The sequence below is a fragment of the Myotis lucifugus genome, unplaced genomic scaffold, assembly GCF_000147115.1.
Source record: "Myotis lucifugus unplaced genomic scaffold, Myoluc2.0 scaffold_23, whole genome shotgun sequence".
In the NCBI taxonomy this organism is placed as follows: domain Eukaryota; kingdom Metazoa; phylum Chordata; class Mammalia; order Chiroptera; family Vespertilionidae; genus Myotis; species Myotis lucifugus.
The window spans coordinates 6,570,756-6,590,772 of NW_005871071.1; the positions used below are offsets into that span (position 1 = coordinate 6,570,756).

Genomic DNA, 20,017 nt, shown 5'->3' on the forward strand with positions numbered 1-20,017 from the left:
CTGGTTTGGCTCAGTGGATAGAGCGTCACGTCATATGGACTGAAGGGTCCTGGGTTCGATTCTGGTCAAGGGCACATACTGAGGTTGCGGGCTTGATCCCCAGTAGGGGGCGTGCAGGAGGCAGCTGATCAATGATTCTCTGTCATCATTGATGTTTCTATCTCTCTCTCCCTCTCCCTTCCTCTCTGAAATCAATAAAAATATATTTTTAAAAAAATAAAAGTCAATAATAAAACATTGAAATAAAGCATTTGACTGAAAAATCTGAGGGTTTTTTTTATTATGCCATAATTATATTTTTCTAATGGCAACTACTGAAATTTTCAGCTTACCTTAATCATCCTATGGTATATGTGCAAGGAAGCAGCCATGACCCCAACATCTCTGTCACAAAGTGCTTTCTGAAACTTAATATGGATATGTTGTACTTGATTAGGAGCAATGAGATGGAATTTGTATAATGCCAGAACAGCTTTTCTTCGTATAATCTCCCTAAAGATAAAAAATGAAATCTGAACAAACCATCTGAATTTTCAGGCATTTAATTTTGAAAGATTACAGACCAAATGATTTCAATATATTAGCTATCACCTTAATCTAAAAAGAGGAATACACATTCATTAATTTCCTTTCTTAAATGTAGGGCGCAGCTATAGGGTTAAGCCTCGGACTGACCTGTTGGCAAAGCCACAAACAAGTCCCAGCTTACAGGGCACAGTCCTCTTAGCCTAATTAGGCTTGACCTTATGACCCTCCCTAGAGCTTATCTGGGAAGCTAATGGGCTGAGGGAGATGTAGCAAGTGCTGCCAAAACAGGTGAAACTCACAAGAACATTGTAACTATGGTGACCACTACCTTGTTTACCTCTGGCTATAAAATAAAGGCTCAGCTTGCCTCTGGATCTCTCTCTGTGGCCTCAGCCAGGCACAGGAAGATCCATCTACCCAGCTTATTCTCTGTCTGTCATTTCTTCATCCTTCACCGCACTCAGTCAAGCTTTCGAACCCTTGGCTGAGGTGGCTTGGCACACTTAAAATTTATTTTTATTGACTTTAGAGAGAAAGGAAGGGAGGTAGAGGTAGAGAGAGAGAAAGAGAGAAAAAGAGAGAGAGAGAGAGAGAGAGAGAAAAAGAGAGAGAGAGAGAGAGAAACATTGATTTGTTTGTCCCACTTCTTTTTGCATTCATGGGTTGATTCTTATATGTGCCCTGACTAGGGATCGAACCTGCAACCTTGGCTTATGGGGACAACACTCTGACCAACTGAGCTACCCAGCCAGGCCTATTATTAATTTCTTTATTCCAATCCACCAAACTATAAAAAGTGGTTCTCTCTAGGAGGTTAGATGTTAAGAGACTTTAACTGCCCATATTATATATTTATCTAATTATGGAATTTTGGGGTAGCAAGCACATATTACTTTTAAAACCAGAACAAACAAGAAAGATAAATAAATTCCTTAATTCCCTATTCCATTTTTAAAAGCCGTATCTCTAGAAATTGGGAAAAGAAGCAACAGTAAGTTTAAATCAGTAAGAGGTAACTACAGCTAGTAATATTAAAGTCTTTATTAATATTAAGTCTCTTTAACATTCTAGCTTTTTATCTTTTTTTTTATATTATGAGCAAGCATAATCCAAATATTTTAAGGGGGCAGGGGAGGAAGGGATTCCCAGTAAATGATGTTACTCCTCTCCTTGCTCAGTTCATATTTCAAAAACCTCATTACAATGAAAAGGAAAACATACACAAGTCTTGCACTTCGTTTGTCACAGATAATGTCTAACACAAGAAGTAAAAATAGAGTTCCTACCCTATGTTCATAATGCAGTTTCCAAGAGAGTACTATATTCCTTGTTATTCTCTCTCATGCCATGTCTACATAACTCATAGCCACAGACTTTGCTGGCACTGCTCACAGCAGCAGCAAATGGCACAAAAGAAAAGTACTTGCTTTTACTTTTATGTACTGCTATTACTTAAAATCAGAGAATATCAAAATTGAGATTATTCAAAGCAATCCTCTGTGTTCTATTCAATAATTCCTTTCATAAGATTCCTAACAAATGGTCATCTAGCTTCTGCTAAATTCCATTAACAAGCAACTCATATCTTCCTAGCCAAACTCTGCCACGATGAAAAATTATTTTCACGTAGAAAAAATTAACAACACACTTGTCATTAGTATTAATACTATGGTGACTGTAAACAACATCCCAATGTATTGCTAGTGGGTATTAAGCAATATTAATTAATCTGGGAGAGAACAGGTAAATGAGATCAGAAAAAAACGAACTCTGAACATGCTCAGGAATGCCTAAGCCTGGCCCTAAGTGATGGTACTAACATAAGACCTTAAGAGACCTGGATTCGAGCTCTAAATCTAGCATGCCAAAATACAGCAGGGATTCAAAGTCGAGTCCAAACCCTGTCTCACATCTTCTTTGTGACATCCACTAGCCTACCTGTAGCTCTGTCCCATATTCTTTTTTTTTTTAATATATTTTATTGACTTTTTACAGAGAGGAAAGGAGAGAGAGAGAGAGTTAGAAACATCAATGAGAGAGAAACATCGATCAGCTGCTTCCTGCACATCTCCCACTGGGGATGTGCCCTCAACCAAGGTATATGCCCTTGACCAGAATCGAACCTGGGACCTTTCAGTCCGCAGGCCGACGCTCCATCCACTGAGCCAAACCAGTTTCGGCATGTCCCATATTCTTTAGCTTCACTCTATAACATGGAATAGATATAGCCATAACTGCAGAATCAGAGTTTCAAGTCTAAACTTTAGTAGAAGACAGGAGTCCAGGATTTGAAATTAGAGTAGATGGGAAGGGAGGAAAAACTTAAACTTAAAAGGGTAAATGGGAAGCAATAAAGAAAAAAAAATCAATTCCCAGAAGAATCTATCTACACTAATAAAAGACAAAGATGCTAATTGACCGTACCTTCACTACACCCATCAGCCAATCAGAAGAGTATGCAAATTAACCCAACAAAGATGACCGTTAAATTTGCATACTGCAGGCGGGGCGGGACAGCGCGAGCTGCCATCCGGGCCTCCCGTGTGTGACCCGGGACAGCGGGGCGGGACAGCGCAAGCCGCCACGGGCCCCGCCGCCATCCGGGCCTGCCATCTGCGACTCGGGGCGGCGGGGCGGGATAGCGCGAACCGCCGCCCGCCCCGCCGCCATCTGGGCCTCCCGTGGATAAGCCAGCAGGTGGTTATCTCCCGAGGGGTCCCAGACTGCAAGAGGGCACAGGCTGGGCTGAGGGACCCCCGCCGAGTGCACAAATTTTTGTGCACTGGGCCTCTAGTATATATATAAAAGGCTAATATGCAAAGTGTCCCCTCAGGAGTTCGACCAGAGACCGGGAGTTCGACTGCTCATTATGAGGTGCGCTGAACACCAGGAGGCGGCGCAGAACGAAGGAAGGCCCCAGCTGGCAGCCGGCAGCCAGAGAAGGAAGGCCCCAGCCAGCAGCCAGAAGGCCCCGATCGGCCCTGATCACTGGCCAGGCCTAGGGACCCTACCCATGTATGAATTTCATGCACCAGGCCTCTAGTTTCATATAAAGAATCAGAATGTATGATTACCACAGTGTTGGTATGACAATACTATATAAAAATATGTTCTGCTATGATCAGATCAACCTATAATTATCTAAGAAAAGCTAACATATTAATTCCAGTAATTAACTGTCATTACCCAGCATTTGTTCTAACAGGTTTGACATTAAAAAAAACATTATAACAAGTCTGAAAAACCTATAAAGTTATTCTACCATTCTTAGTAGGAGAAACTATCATTTTAGCTTTTTGTTTAAAAATACAAACCATGCCCTGATTGGTTTGGCTCAGTGGATAGAGCATCAGCCTGCAGACTGAAGGGTCCCAGGTTTGATTCTGGTCAAGGGCATGTACCTTGGTTGCAGGCACATCCCCAGTAGGGGGTGTGCAGGAGGCAGCTGATCGATGTTTCTCTCTCATCGATGTTTCTAACTCTCTATCCCTCTCCCTTCCTCTCTGTAAAAAAATCAATAAAATATATTTTTTTAAAAAAATACAAACCATGCTCAGCTGGTGTGGTTCAGTGGTTGAGCATCAACCTATGAACCAGGAGGTCATGATTTGATTCTGGTCAGGGCATATGCCCAGGCTGCGGGCTCAATCCCCAGCAGGAGGCGTGCAGGAGGCAGCTGACCAATGATTCTCTCTCATCATTGATGTTTCTCTCTCTCTCTCTCTCTCTCTCTCTCTCTCTCTCCTCTCTCTCTCTCTCTCTCTCTCTCCCCCTCTCTGAAATCAATAAAAATATGTTTTAAAAAAACAAACAGCCCTTGACGGTTTGGCTCAATGGATAGAGTGTTGGCCTATGGACTGAAGGGTCCAGGGTTTGATTCTGGTCAAGGGCACATACCTCAGTTGCAGGCTTCCGGCCCTGGTCATGGGTGTGCAGGAGGCAACCAATCGATGTTTCTCTCTCACATCAGTGTTTCTCTCTGTCTCTCCCTCTCCTTTCCACTCTCTCTAAAAATCAATAGAAAAAATATCCTCGGGTGAGGATTAAAAAAACACACACAAAACTATAAGTCAACAATGTATAACCTTAGAACACTAAAAACACTGACTTAAAGAGGCATATGAAATTCAGAAATGTTGAGTAACACATAAATCTTTATCAAGAATGTACACATAACTAAAATACTATAATCACAAAGGAAAAATAGAAAATAATTGCAAATTTTTTCCTAGCTTTAAAGGTTACAAAGTTAAGAAACAAAAGAATTCAAGTATGTGGGGGGTAGGGGAGGCCGGGAAAATGTCAAGGGGGGGAAAAAAAAGGAGACATATGTAATACTCTTTGTAATACTTTAAGCAATAAAACAAAATTTTTAAAAAAAGAATTCAAGTATGGTGAAGACAAAAGAATTCAAGTATGGTGAAAAAACAAGCCAAGCATTAAGGAAAGAGTTACGGAACCTTACAGGATAAGATTAGCAAGATACTAAAAGTTAAGGTTTATTAGGATATATTCTAATATAAAATAGTATTTGAATACTGCAGTTTTAATATAAAAGCATCCCCAATACACGAAGCTCTCTGCATTCATAGCATTTGAATTATTTCTAAATGTTTTCCATTATTTGAATCTATCCTCAAACAATTTTGTGAGAATTAAGGAGCTTCAAGCAACCCCACACAATCAAGGGAAAACCAGGCCCACGGCTGGCTAGCGGTAGAAGTGGGAGGAAAGCCAAGGACTCCTGACACTAAGCTCCTCACTGCCTCTTAGTTTAACTTCAGAAAGCTGCCTGGTATTTTTCTAAATCCACGTAAAAATAAAGGACGATGCTATCAGGGATTTTTGTATTTTATCTGACAAAGAATATCCTCTACCTTGGTAGCACTAAGTAAGTTATAATGAATTTTTAGTATAAATTTTTGTTTTAAAATATATATAGTATATACACCTATCCAAAAGAATTTACTTACTTAGAATGCTGAAGTTTATCTTCTATTAATGGAAGAACAGCTGGAATCATTTCTTGAGGGAAAATCTGGCTAACGATAGTGAGTGCCATACATACTTCCACCAGGTTAGTGCTCTGCAAGTCCTGACACAATCATTAAGCAGAGAAAACATTCAGTGCAAAGTTTGAAACTAGGTATAGTGAGCGCAACATTGCAATGGCCCCACTTAACAGTTTTCTACTAACTTTATAATTAAGTTGTACATTTACCTCATCTTTTATAGGAATATCTGTTTCATTTGCTTTAACAGTCAATAAATAAACACAGCCAAAAAGCAATTGATCCAAAAGGAAACTGTATTTCTGTTCTGACACTGGCCCAAGTAGTTTCCTTTAGAACAGCTTTTAAAACTTTTCTAAACTAATAGCAAACCAACTTTATGAATTGTCCTTGTTAAACAATGAAAAGTTCAAAAGGAAGTAATTCTCAAATATTCTATATAATAAAACCCTAATATGCAAATTGACTGAACGGCAGAATGACCAATCGCTATGACATGCACTGACCACCAGGGGGCAGACGTTCAATGCAGGAGCTTCCCCCTGGTGGTCAGTGCACTCCCAGAGCGGGAGCACCACTCAGACAGAAGCTGGGCTCATGGCTGGCAAGCGCAGCGGCAGTAATAGGAGCCTCTCCCACCTTTGCTGCAGGTAGGCAGTAAGGAGCAAGGGGTCCCGGACTGCGAGAGCACCAGACTGCAAGAGGGATGTCTGACTGCTGACTTAGGCCCGATCCCCAGGGAGACCAGGCTTAAGCCAGCAGGCGGACATCCCCTGAGGGGTCCCAGACCACGAGAGGGTGCAGGCCAGGCTGAGGGACCCCCCCCCCCCCCAGTGCACAATTTCGTGCACCAGGCCTCTACTATACAATAAAAGGCATGAATTCATACATACTTAGATATGCACAAGTTTTATTAATCATTCTAACAGAAAATGAAAAACTATTTTTAAAAGTTTGGAAAAATTTAAGCTACTAGTAATCTTAATAGAGTATAAGACTTAAAATTCAGAAAGTACTACACACACACAGACCCACACATCAAAAGACTGACACAAAGTAAACATGAAAATACTCAACAATTCAATTATACTTCGTTACCAATTTTGATTAAAAATTTAACAGGAGCCCTAGCCAGTTTGGCTCAGTGGATAGAAGGATCCTGGGTTCAATTTGGGTCAAGGGCAAATGCCCAGGTTGCAGGTTCGATCCCCAGTAGATGGCATGCAGGAGGCAGCCTATCAATGACTCTCTCTCATCATTGATGTTTCTATCTCTCTCGCCCTCTCCCTCCCTCTCTGAAATCAATAAAAATATATTTTCAAAGAAATAATTTTTTAAAAATTTAACAGGAAAAAATATTGTGAGTATGGATTAAATTGTGTTTTTATTATCGGTACATTCCAGTCCCAATTATATTCTACTAGAGGCCCGGTGCATGGATTCATGCACCAGTGGGGTCCCTCAGCCTGGCCTGCGGGGATCGGGCCGAAACCAGCTCGCCGACATCCCCTGAGGGGTCCTGGATTGCGAGAGGGTGCAGGCCAGGCCAACGGACTCCACCGGTGCACGATCGGGGCAGGGGAGGGACTCCAGGAGGGCTCCAGGGCATGTCAGTCCAAATCGCCCAGTCCCAATGGCTAAACCCCAGCAGCAAGCTAACCTACCAGTTGGATCTTCTGCTCCCTGGTGGTCAGTGCACATCACAGCGACTGGTTGAACAGTCGAATGAATGGGTAGACACTTAGCATATTAGGCTTTTATTATATAGGGTTACTTTTAGAATTTAAAATAATTATTCAGTTTACATCTACATCCCTTTAGAACATATCCCAGAGAAAGAGACAACAACATGGAAATACCCAGAACTAAGAGTCTGGAGATCTGAGTTATAAGTCTAACAATAACAGCAGCAGTAGCTATTACTACTTTCATAGTGTTTCGTACAACCTTCACAACTTGGTTAAGTTCTATTATTATCCCCATTTTGCAGATACAGACACTGATGTAAAATATCTTTCTAAAACAAATAAATAAATAAAAGGATTTTTCTACGCCCATTCTGTAAACCTACCTTCTTCCAAAAATATCTAATTCAATATGACTGAGGAAAAATGTCAGGTGCCTGCAGAAATAATTTCTGACTTCATAATAACCAACATACAATACAGTACCTTTACAACTGTATTCACAAGGAGAAGCAACAGTTCATGACTTTCATGTAGAAATAAAGACACTGCCAAATAACCTATAAAATTTGAAGGGAAAAGTCTCATCACAATGTTTCCCAAGAATTTAAACAAAGCAATCATATATTCCAAAATTAAGTGTCAAAGATACCAGTTGTAGGTAAATATGAAAACAAATTGTAAAATATGAAGATCAAAACCTCTAGTAAGGAAGATTTCAAGAGTTCTTCATCCTAAAATATTCCAGAATTACATATTTCATAGGATATACCTAAAGTGGAAAAGAGACTGTGTGTACCAACTTAAAGTCATGTAGACATTAGAAATACAAGCTGTTTTGTGCATATCTCTACACAATCTATCAAAACATTTTCTATCCTGTAGCCAAACACAGAGTTACTCAAAAACTAATAGCTACTAGAGTTAAATGTGTTACTGGCTATCTGTGTTGTTGAATGAGCTACCACCTAATATCAAGCCATATGATGTAAATCATATACTAAGCCATAAACAATACCTTATTTCCTCAATTTGAAGACATACTAGTCACCCTTCATACTGGAACATTTGTTAGACAATTACTATGGGTCAACTACATTACAAGCCTCACCTCATTTAATCCTCACAACTCTATGAGATAGATATTATTACCCCTGATATAATGATGAAGCCCCAAAATGGTAGTTGCCCAAGATCTATACCTATTACAAGGTAGAGCCAGGGCTCAAACCTAGCCAGGAAGAGTTAGTTCATGTTTTTAACCCCTATGTTGTTCTTTCTCTCCACATAGTCTACTGTGAGGCCCTATCCCCTGAATCCTGTCGTCACTGTTTTTCATTCTTCCCAACTCTTTTCAGCCCTTTCATTAGGGTTTCTATTGTTAAGTATACCCATCATTACCGAGCGCCTACACTATATGTGTGTGTTTGGGAACATGGGAAAAATATGGAAAGTTCCTATTCTGAGTCCCTTGAGATGTTGCTTTCAGGTGTATCCTCTGCTTGGCTGAAATAAATTTATAAAAATTCTCTACAAGTTTGGATGTTTTTCTGTTGACACTATCATCAGAGACTGGGAGTTGACGCCAAATGGATCTGTACAGAAACCTATTAAAAGAAGCTCTGGAGAGGATTAAAAATGGCGGCGGAATAAGTGCATGCTGCACGGGCAGGCTCCCAGGAACAAACTTGAATTACAACTAAAATACAGAAAAACTTTCTGAATAATCAATGGGAGACTCGCTGGAGAGAACCCTGATACCCAAGGACCAAAAGTGGAGACCGAATAGAGACTGGTAGCAGGGGCAGAGGCACAAAAGGGCTGTCTGGGCACCCACAGACAGCAACTGAAGTTCCAGAGAGATATTTCAGCTGTGGGGAGTTGCCACTGAGAACTCTGGGGTCTAATCCCCAAGCTGAGCCCTCCGCCAACCCCCAGCAGAGAGCACCAGAACTGAGAAGGGGACCCACATAATTTCATGGATTGGTAGAATCAACATCATTAAACTGTCCATACTATCCAAGGCAATCTAGATTCAATGCAATCCCCATTAAAATACCAAGGGCATATTTCACAGAGCTAGAACAAATACTCCAAAAATGTATATGAAATCAAAAAAGGCCCTGAATAGCTGCCGCAATCTTGAAAAAGAAAAACAATGTTGGAGGAATTACAATACCAGATTTCAAGCTATACTACAAAGCCACCGTAAACAAAACAGCCTGGTACTGGCACAAGAACAGGCACATAGATCAATGGAACAGAACAGAGAACTCAGGAAATCGACACAAGCCATTACACTCAATTAATATTTGACAAAGGAGGCAAAAGCATACAATAGGGTCAAGATAGTCTCTTCAATAAACAGTGGTGGGAAAATTGAACAGATACATGCAAAAAAAATGAAACAGACCACCAACTTACACCATACACAAGAACAAACTCAAAATGGGTAAAAGACTTAAATTTAAGTCGTGAAACCATAAAAATCCTAGAGGAAACCATAGGCAGCAAAATCTCAGACATCTCTCATAGCAATATGTTTATGGATACATCTCCTAAGGCAAAGGAAACTAAGGAGAAAATAAACAAATGGGACTACATCAAAATAAAAAGCTTCTGCACAGCAAAAGAAACCATCAACAGAACGAAAAGGGAGCCCACTTATGGGATAACATATTTGGCAATGATACATCTGAAAAGGGTTAATATCCAAAATATATAAGGAACTTATACAACTTAACAAAAGGAAGACAAACAATCCAATTTAAAAATGGGCAAAGGACCTAAATAAACACTTCTCTAAAGAGGACATACAGATGGCCAAGAGACATATGAAAAAATGCTCAAAGTCACTGATCATCAGAAAGATGCAAATTAAAACAATAATAAGGTATCACCTCACACCTGTCAGAATAGCTACCATCAACAAATCAACCAATGACAAGTGTTGGCGAGGATGTGGAGAAAAGGGAATGTTAGTATACTGCTGGTGGGAATGCAGACTGGTGCAACTGTTAGGTCTGATCAAATAATTGAATCGATACCCCCTCCCCTGGGAACTGACCTTTAGGCCACTTCACAATGGACATTTCACTTGCTTAGACCATATTCCACTTGCTAAGACCATTATCTCTCCCCTCCAGAGTTTTCCAGAATCCAGACCTGCACAGGGAATTCTCCATCCAGAAAAAGCCAGCCTAGAGTCTTTTAAAAACCTCTGGGGCTCAGCCCACCTGGTATCCAGATGACCTAATCTGTTCTAATAAAAGGGTAATATGCTAATTAGACCAGACATCTTCCGGACATCTTTCCGGACAAAGCCACAGTGGCGGGGGCCAAGGCAGAGACAGTTAGGGGTGATCAGGCCAGCAGGGGAGAGCAGTTAGGGGCAGTCAGGTCAGCAGCAGAGGGCAGTTAGGGGCGATCAGGCCAGTGGGGGAGGACAGTTAGGGGTGATCAGGCCAGCGGGGGGGAAGCAGTTAGGGAGCAATCAGGCCGGCAGGGGGGAGCAGTTAAGGGGCAATTAAGCCGGCAAGGAAGCAGTTAGGGAGAGATCAAGTCGGCAGGGGAGCAGTTAGGGGCAGCAGGCAGGCAGGCAGGCAAGCAGTTAGGAGCCAGTGGTCCCGGATTGCGAGAGGGCGGGATCGGGCCTAATCTGGCAGTCGAACATCCCCCGAAGGGTCCCAGATTGGAGAGGGTGCAGGCCGGGCTGAGGGATTCCCCCGCCCACACCGCCCATGCACAAATTTCATGCACCAGACCTCTAGTAAATGTATAATTCTTCACCCCTTTTGGCCTCGTGTGTTCCTCCTTTGGTGACCCTAACAGCAACCATTATGAAAAACAGTATGGAGTTTCCTCAAAAAATAAATATGGAACTGCCATTTGACCCAGTGATCCCACCTCTTGAATATATCCTAAGAAACCCGAAACACCAATCAGAAAGAATGTATGCACCCCTATGTTCATAGCAGCATAATTTACAATAGCTAAGATCTGGAAACAGCCCAAGTACCCATCAGTAGATGAGTGGATAAAAAAGCTGTGGTACATTTATACCATGAAATACTATGCAGCAGTAAGAAAAGAAGAATCTCTTACCCTTTGAGACAGCATGGAGGGACTTGGAGAGTATCATGCTAAGTGAAATAAGTCAGTCAGAGAAAGACAAGTATCACATGATCTCACTCATATGTGAAATCTAAGTAACAAAATAAACTGATGAATGGAGTGGATCCAGAGTCGTGGAAGCATGGAACAGAGTGTGGAATCTCAGAGGAAAGGCAGAGGAAGGTGGGAGGTAATCAACCAAAGATCTTGTATGCATATATGCATATAACCCATGGACACAGACCATAGGGTACTAAAGGCCTAGGGCAGGCTGGATGGGGTCAATGGGGGGAAAAAGGGGACATATGTAATACTTTCAACAATAAAGATTTAAAAAAGAAAGAAAGAAAGTTCCTATTCTCACAACCAAGTAGTGTGACCCACTGCAACATCTTCACTGAAGGTCATAGGAAGTGCTGTTACTCGCACAATCATGAAAGGGAAAATGAAATCCTAACCAGGGCCAAGAAAGAGATGAGAAAAACTCTAGAGAACATTAAAGCGGAGATTAGGTCTTATCAGATTGCTAAGAACTTATCTGTTCAGCTAGGGTATCACCCACACCCAAGTCACCAACATCAAATTACAAGAACAACAAACTAATCCAAAGACTATCTACATGAAATCTTAATTCTGTTACAAAAATTTCCTGTTTCACAATCAGGAAACGGAGGGGAAAAGATATTCTATGACAAAAGAATGAAAACGGTTTCACAAAAACAAAGAATGACAGCTATGATTATAGAGTATATTTGCTATGACTAAGAGTTAGGTATAGCATAAGAATATAGGCTTTGACTCATAGAAATTTGGGTTCACATGCTGGCTCCACCATTCATTAGCTCTACGACCTTGGACAAGTGACTTGATCTTTCTGAGCCTCCATCTTCTCCTCTGTAAAATGAAATACTATCTCACAAGATAGAGCACCTAACATAATGCCTGACTTAATGGGTACTGAAATTCAGTTACTTAACAATATTAATATGAAAAATAAGAAGGCGTTCTTCATCAGAGAAAACACCAAAAGCAGCATTAATAATCTCACAAGAGTTAATGAGACAACAATACCAAAATGAAGACATGTAAAAGGTGGAGAGACACAGAGAGAGAAACAGCGATGTGAAAGAGACACATAGATTGGCTGTCTCCCCACATATACTCGACCAGGGCCAGGATCAAGCCTGCAACCAAGGTACATGCCCTTGACCAGAACTGAATCCAGGACCCTTCAATTCGTGGGCTGATGCTCTATCCACTGAGCAAAACTGGCTAGGGCCACATATTTTTAAAATAAGTGAAAATGAAAAGAATTACATGAAAGTCTAAAAAGCAGAATATAGAAAGAGTTGTACAAAATATCACCAAAAACAACCATCCAATATTTATTGACTATCTAGTGTTGCCAAAATTTCCTGCCGTTAGAGATCTTAGAATTAGTTTGGGAACTAAAACATTAATATGTGAAAAGACAACACCATAAGATAACAGATGGTAGGAGCCACCTGAATGATGACAGAAGAGTTCAAACTTGATTTGGAATATGAAAAGAGACAGGATGCCAAAGGACATTCTACTTGAGGGAAGAAAACAAGTCTAGAATTGGAAGCCTATTTTGGGTAGAGTGAGGTTCAACGAGTGGAGTATCGTATGCATATAGTCTGAGAATCTTTACCAAGACATCTCCCACCCCATCCCACCATATGACAGCACAAGTCCTACAACATGTGAAGAATGCTGGTCCTGGACAATATGACACTATCAACTCCTTTCAATAAAGAACATGCTCTAGTCCTATATTATTCTAAAGTGCTTCCTTCTTGGGATTCTGATATAAAGCCGAATCTATATGAATAGAACTTTTTAAGTCCTTGAAAGAATTTTCCTTAATAGCCCTAAAGGTTGATTATAGAGACAAAAAATTTTGTTAAATGCCTCTAGGCCTTGGCCAGGTAGCTCAGTTAGTAAGAGCATCGTCCCCATACGCCAAGGTTGTAGCTTTGATCCCCATCAGGGCACATACAGTTAACCAATAAATGCATAAATAAGTGGAACACACAAAACGCTCTTTCTCTCTCCCTTCCTCCTCTCTCTCTCCCTCTCTCTCTCAAATCAATAAATAAAAAATTTTAATAAATAAATAAATAAATAAGATGCCTCTAATCCTTATAGCTAACGTATGTGAAACTGAGAACAGGATATTTTAAATTATTCAAGTCAATTTCAGTTTTATTCTATAAAGAAACATTTCTGATCATTAAGTTCATGAGGTTAGACAGGCTTTTAAAAATTAGCTTTACTGAGGTTTATGTAATTTGCATACAAGAAAGTTCATCCATTTTTGTTTAATGAGGTTTTTTTTAAATATATTTTTACTAGAGGCCTGATGCACAAAATGAAATTCGTGCAAGGGGCTCGGCCCTCGCATCGGCGGCTTCCTCCAGAAGGTCGTCACCTGTCCAGTCTAATTAGCATATTACGCTTTTATTATTATAGATTGATTTCAGAGAGAGGAAGGGAAAGGGAGAGAGAGATAGATTGATCAGCTACCTCCTGCATACCACCTGCTGGGGATCAAGTCTACAACCCAGACATGTGCCCAGTTCATAGATCGACATTCAACCACTGAGCCAGGCCTAGTTTAATGAGTTTTGACAAATATATAGTCATCCAACCACCATCATAAGAACAGGCAATTTTTAATCTCTATAACTCCAAAATGCTATGAATAAGGAAAACTGACTTTATTTATTGGCTCTGAGTTTTGAGGTACTATTACCTTTTTAGAGCTTTGGAAACTACAAGGCAATGTTCTAAAAACATATACTAGAGGCCCAGTGCACAAATTCGTGCACAGGTGGGGCCCCTCAGCCTGGCCGGCGATCGGGGCCGATTGGGGCATCTCGCCCAGTCCTGATTGGGGCCGACCGGGGCCAATCGGGAGGTTCTAATTGGGGCGATCAGGGCCGACCAGCTGGGGGGAGGGACCACGGCAGGTTGGCCAGCCAGAGGGAGGGGTCACAGGAGGTTGACCAGCCAGGGGGATGGACTGAGGGAGTTTGGCCGGCTGGGGGGAGGGACCATGGGTGGTTGGCAGTGGGAACGCACTGACCACCAGGGGGCAGCTCCTGTGTTGAGTGTCTGCTCCCTGGTGGTCAGTGCACGTCATAGCAACTGGTCGACCAGTTGGTCTTAACGGTCACTTAGGCTTTTATATATATAGATACCTGCCATCATTCATTTTATATAGTAATTGGAACTTTAAAGACAACATTAAGTCTTGAACACATACATACCTACTCTTTTTTCTAAAAGGTTTCCTTGTTGTGCCAACTTGATTGCATGTATGTAGCCAAAGGAAGCATCATATCCAAGCATTTCGCAATATATAAGTCTCACCATACATTCTTTCATCATTTTCTGAAAAGAAAAATATCCAGTAACTGTGTAAATAAATAGAATGTTTTATTTTTTTATTCTGTTGTAATCATTTAACAAGGAAATCCTTTAATCCTGGCACTGAAAAGAGTGTGTGTGTGCGTGTGTGTGTGTGTGTGTGTGTGTGTGTGTGTGTGTGTGAGATAAATTAATCACCTTAAGTCAGACTTTATAAATAAAAGTTGCTCCATAGCCCTAACCAGTTTGGCTCAGTGAATAGAGCGCTGGCGTGTGGACTGAAGGGTCCCAGGTTCGACTCCGGTCAAGGGCATGTACCTTGGTTGCGAGCACATCCCAAGTGGGGGGGTGTGCAGGAGGCAGCTGATCGATGTTTCTCTCTCATCGATGTCTCTAACTCTCTATCCCTCTCCCTTCCTCTATGTAAAAAATCAAAAAAATATATATTAAGCCCTAACCGGTTTGGCTCAGTGGATAGAGCATCGGGCTGCGGACTCAAGGGTCCCAGGTTCAATTCCGGTCAAGGGCATGTACATTGGTTGCGGGAACATACCCAGTAGGGAGTGTGCAGGAGGCAGCTGATCGATGTTTCTAAGTCTCTATCCCTCTCCCTTCCTCTCTGTAAAAAATCAATAAAATATATATATATTTTTTAAATATATATATATTTAAAAAAAAGTTGTTCCCTAACTTAACTACCAACAGTATTCATTTTAGTAAAATAATTTCAATATTTTGTTAGTCGCAATACTATAAAATAAATCAACTGTAGCTATTTATAATTCTAGATGACTCTCATGTAAAATTTGGTCATAATGTGAGACACATGATTGATCCTCAGACAAAATATTGCCCATAGTAATGTGAGTTGGCTTCTAGAATGCAGCACACTATTTTAATATATTTTATCAACTGAAAACATTCATAAAATTCCCACAAGTTGGTAGTAGTTTCTGTAATAAAATATTTTTCACATTTAAAAACAAAATTGCACCCTAGCCAGTTTGGCTCAGTAGATAACGTCGGCCTGCCGACCTAAGGGTCCTGGGTTCGATTCCAGTCAAGGGTACACTTGCAGGCTCCTCCCCAACCCAGGCCCTGATCAGGGCTCGTGCAGGAGGCAACCAATCAATATATTTCTCTCACATCAATATTTCTGTCTGTTTTTCCCTCTCCCTACCACTCTCTCTAAAAAAAAAAAAGAAAAGAAAAGAAAAATATCCTCAGGTGAGGATTAAAAAAAAAAACAACACAAAAAAATAATAAATGCCAAAACCGGTTTGGCTCAGTGGATAGAGCGTCGGCCTGCGGACTGAAGGGTCCCAGGTTCGATTCCGGTCAAGGGCATGTGCCTGGGTTGCGGGCACATCCCCAGTAGGAGATGGGCAGGAGGCAGCTGATCGATGTTTCTCTCTCATCGATGTTTCTAACTCTCTATACTGTCTCCCTTCCTCTCTGTAAAAAATTTCTCAGGTGGAGGATTTAAAAAACAACACACAAAAAAATAATAAATAATTGCATGTGAACTTTCTTCAGAATTATTATTGCTGCATATAACATTCAACAGTTAGCTTTATAGGCATTCTTTTTCCAAAACTCTCACAATTATTATGAACTACAGGACATGATTTCATTAATGGTAGAGCCATTCCAATCTTTAATCTTTTAACTGGGTCTTTCAATATTTACAACACAAGCGAGTAAGTTGTGTTAGAAGATTCTACTAATATATTTGCATTTTTAAGTATTTGCATCACTGAGTATTCTCAATACTTATAGCATGTTTAATCAGAAATAAAAATAAAATGTGTTTCAAAATAAAAAAAAGCTCAGACTTCTAATATTTAAAAATTAAAGTTAGTATACTATAGGATTACTGAATCACAAATCCTTAGGAAACAAAATATTTTATGATTTTTCTAAAATTAAATCTTTATTGTTGAAGAGATTACATGTCCTCTCTTTCCCCTCATTGACCCCTTCTAGCCCGCCCCCATCCCCCTTCACCATACACTATTTATACTAAAAAAACAAGCTTATAAGATACTGGAAGACCCTCTTCAAAGGGCTTCTATATAAATTAGGAGTGAAAGTGTTCACTTAAGCCATTAAGTATCAACCTTGGTTTTATAACATTTATCTCAGAGTTTTTCAAAAGTCATTATGTACTTAAATTTATATTACAGACACTGCTATTCTCTTCGTTTTAAAGAAGGTATATCCCCCATTGCAGGAATTCTCTTTACAATTGTCTAACAAACTCACCCAACCTCTTTATGACCACCTCAGGGACAGATTACCCTGTAAAGCATGTCCATAGTTGGATGTCCATAATTATAACATCTCCCTTCCTAACTTCTACCTATTTATCTTAGTTCTGCCCTCACCAGGTTTATGCCTGGTAGCAAGAAAAATTATATTTATTGATGCCAATTATAGAAAATGGAAATCTAACATAGTAAAAAAGTGGGAAACCATTTCTGCTTAACATTCCTATCAAGTACTATGAAACACGATATTATAGGTACACAGACTTATGTACACACACAAACATATATACATAGATACATCAAATTAGTTATGTTTTGAGTCTCCTTTGTCCACATATTTTGATCTTAAAAGGAAATATATACATTCTCTCAGACTTTACAAGTGCTATTCATGTACAGGCATGTACTCATGCAAAATGATCACCCAATATTTTTATTAGAGGAAGAGGGATAACATTCCCAGTGACTTACATACAGAGAGCACTCACTAAAACTCTGTTGAATAAATATTGCTTGGGAAAATCTAATATGTGAAACCATATTAAAATTAGCAAAGAAAAAAACCACATAGGTCTTAATTTAACAATGTAGGAACAGTCCTATGGTGACCTGCATAAAGTAGCCACTCATTAAAAAGTTTATGTGCCCTGGCCGGTCTAGCTCAGTGGTTGGAGTGTAGGCCCACAGACCGAGGGATCTCAGGTTCAATCCTGGTCAAGAGCACATATTTGGGTTGCAGGTTCGATCCCCAGCCCCTGGTCAGGATACATGCAGGAGGCAAACAATCAGTGTGTCTCTCTCACATTGATGTTTCTCTCTCTCTCTCTCTCTCTCTCTCTCTCTCTCTCTCTCTCTCTCCTCTTCTTCCCTCCCTCCCACTTTCTCTAAAATAAAATAATAATGGAAAAAATATCCTCGGGTGAGGATTAACAAAAAAAGTTGATGAAATTAATGCTGTTTGAAAAATCTAACTATGTAGAACCAAGTTTAAAAACAACTGGGTTGTGATTTAGCTGCTAGGCAATATACTTAGTTTTATAGCAAAAAAAACCACATTTTTTTTATCTTGTCAGTCAGTCAACCTATACTCCAAGATATATAAACCTATACTCTAAGATATATAACAGTAAAATGAGATCTACAATGTGTCAATTTGGATCTGAAAATATTAATTTAAATGATATATATTCACCTTTTTCCAGAGCACAATATTAAAACAGTAAGATCAGCACTAGGGTTCCAGGAGTATTGCCACATTTATGTAATTATCATCACATTGGCACTAAAATGACTTAGTCAAGCAAATCTTGCTCCATGCAGTCAGTCAATAAAAGGCTAAAGTTAACATCTGACTTGCTGCCATCCATAACTGATTGTGATAAATTAGATTTTAGCAAGTGATCAATTAGATGTCACTACGGAGTCCACAGTGGACCAGATTTCAAATTCCAAATGTGCTGGCGCTGACTATGCAAACTTACCAGTGTTGTTGTAGGAGCAGAAACAGCTGCTTTCAGATTACTTAGTTCCTGCTGGATTAGTTTCTCTTCCTCCTGAAAAAGTGAGCATATTTAAATGCATGAACAACTGTCTTTTTAAACTATACAGTATTTTTAAAACTTTTTATTTTTTTTAATATGTTTTCATTGATTTTAGACAAAGGGAGAGAGAGAAAAACATCGATCAGCTGCCTCCTGCAGGCCCCCCTACTGGGATTGAGCCTGAAACCTGGGCATGTGCCCTGACTGGGAGTCGAACTGGCAACCTCTTGGTGCATGGGTCAATGCTCAACCACTGAGCAACATTGGCTGGGCTGTAACAGTATTTTTAAAGGGAAAATATAATTTATAATATTTTCAATAAAAACAAACATTATTTTAAAGGAGTTATAAAAATTATGTGCTTAAGATTTGCTTAAAGGCATTTATCCAATCCTCAGACTCTCATTCTTGGAAAGAATATATATTTCCAGTCTAACCCATCTTCCTCTTTCTTCACTCAGTTACTGACCCCTTAAAGACAGTTTGGTAGAAAAAAAAAATTTTTTTTTAATAAACAGTGGAGAAAAAGAAAAGAAATTCTTCATGTACTGGCCAACAAAAAGGTTCTCACACCTTTCCCTTAAAATTAAAAGGCCTTCATGGAATAGAGAAACAGGGTAAGGCAGAAACAACATCAGTCGGTTTCCCTTACACTATATTCTTCTTCTCTATCTTTTCCTCCTTATTTCTCACAACCTTTCCCTATAAATACACCAATGTGGCCACTTCCACTCTCTGCATTGTATTTTATCTTCTTAAAGGCACTTGAAAACTGGCCCTCTTTTTGGCTAATATAATGCTATCTTTAAATTACACATTGAATTAGCAGGTGTGCATTTGGTGGCTAACCAAGAACTACTGGTAAAGCACTACCACATATAGATACCTTACATATAGTTTCAAACCTCAATTTGGGACCAATTTTTTTTTTATTTCATTCAGCATCTTATAAAAATTAGCAAAGGACCAAATGTTAAGACAATATTAAGGCCACAAATAATGAATTCTGAATGTGAAGCAGACCCTCCCCAGTACAGCAGCATCTTATCTCAGTTTTGAAAGAACTTTTGCAACACCCGGAGCACTCTGCAGAAAAGCCTTCCCTCGCTGCCTTTCCCTCTCTCCTGGCACTTACATCATTGTATACTCTTATACTCGTCCAGGCCCAAGATGAACGACCCATTCCCTGGGAAGAGAAAGTGTGTTTTTCTGTTTCCTCCGTGTCTCCCACATAACCTCTTCCATAAATATATCTGAACAAATTATGACACAGTAACGTGATTTTGTAAAGATACAAGCTCCCTTGAAGCTTTGAGTATCTTGCACAACCTGGTGCAACTACCCAAAGTTGTGGGAACGTAATCACTTTGCAAAATACTGCTCATTCTTCAAAGCCCATCTGAGGCAGTGACTCAGCAGCAAATGTACATGTTGTGAAGAATTATGCTTTTTTTCTTTGCCCTACCCATTGG

At 40.0% G+C, this 20,017-nt stretch overlaps 1 protein-coding gene across 6 annotated transcripts in view; it reads right to left on the bottom strand.

Annotated features, from left to right (window-relative positions):
- The window catches only part of AP4E1 (adaptor related protein complex 4 epsilon 1 subunit), a 62,839-nt gene extending 44,222 nt beyond the window's left edge, over positions 1-18,617 (bottom strand). Inside the window, exons 1-5 of one of the 6 annotated variants that reach the window (XR_002828534.1) lie at positions 18,486-18,617; positions 14,635-14,758; positions 7,712-7,785; positions 5,502-5,623; positions 333-492 (exon numbers count right to left, since the gene is read on the bottom strand). Coding sequence is in view for 5 of the 6 variants with exons in the window: in XM_006085963.3 (XP_006086025.1) it covers positions 333-492; positions 5,502-5,623; positions 7,712-7,785; positions 14,635-14,755 (477 nt within the window). In the remaining variant the exon portion in view is untranslated. Of the gene's footprint in view, positions 1-332; positions 493-5,501; positions 5,624-7,711; positions 7,786-14,634; positions 14,759-18,485 lie in introns of those variants that run through there. The other 5 variants (XM_006085963.3, XM_014453448.2, XM_023751646.1 and 2 more) reach the window with 5 other exon arrangements.
- Between the last annotated feature and the right edge of the window lie 1,400 nt (positions 18,618-20,017).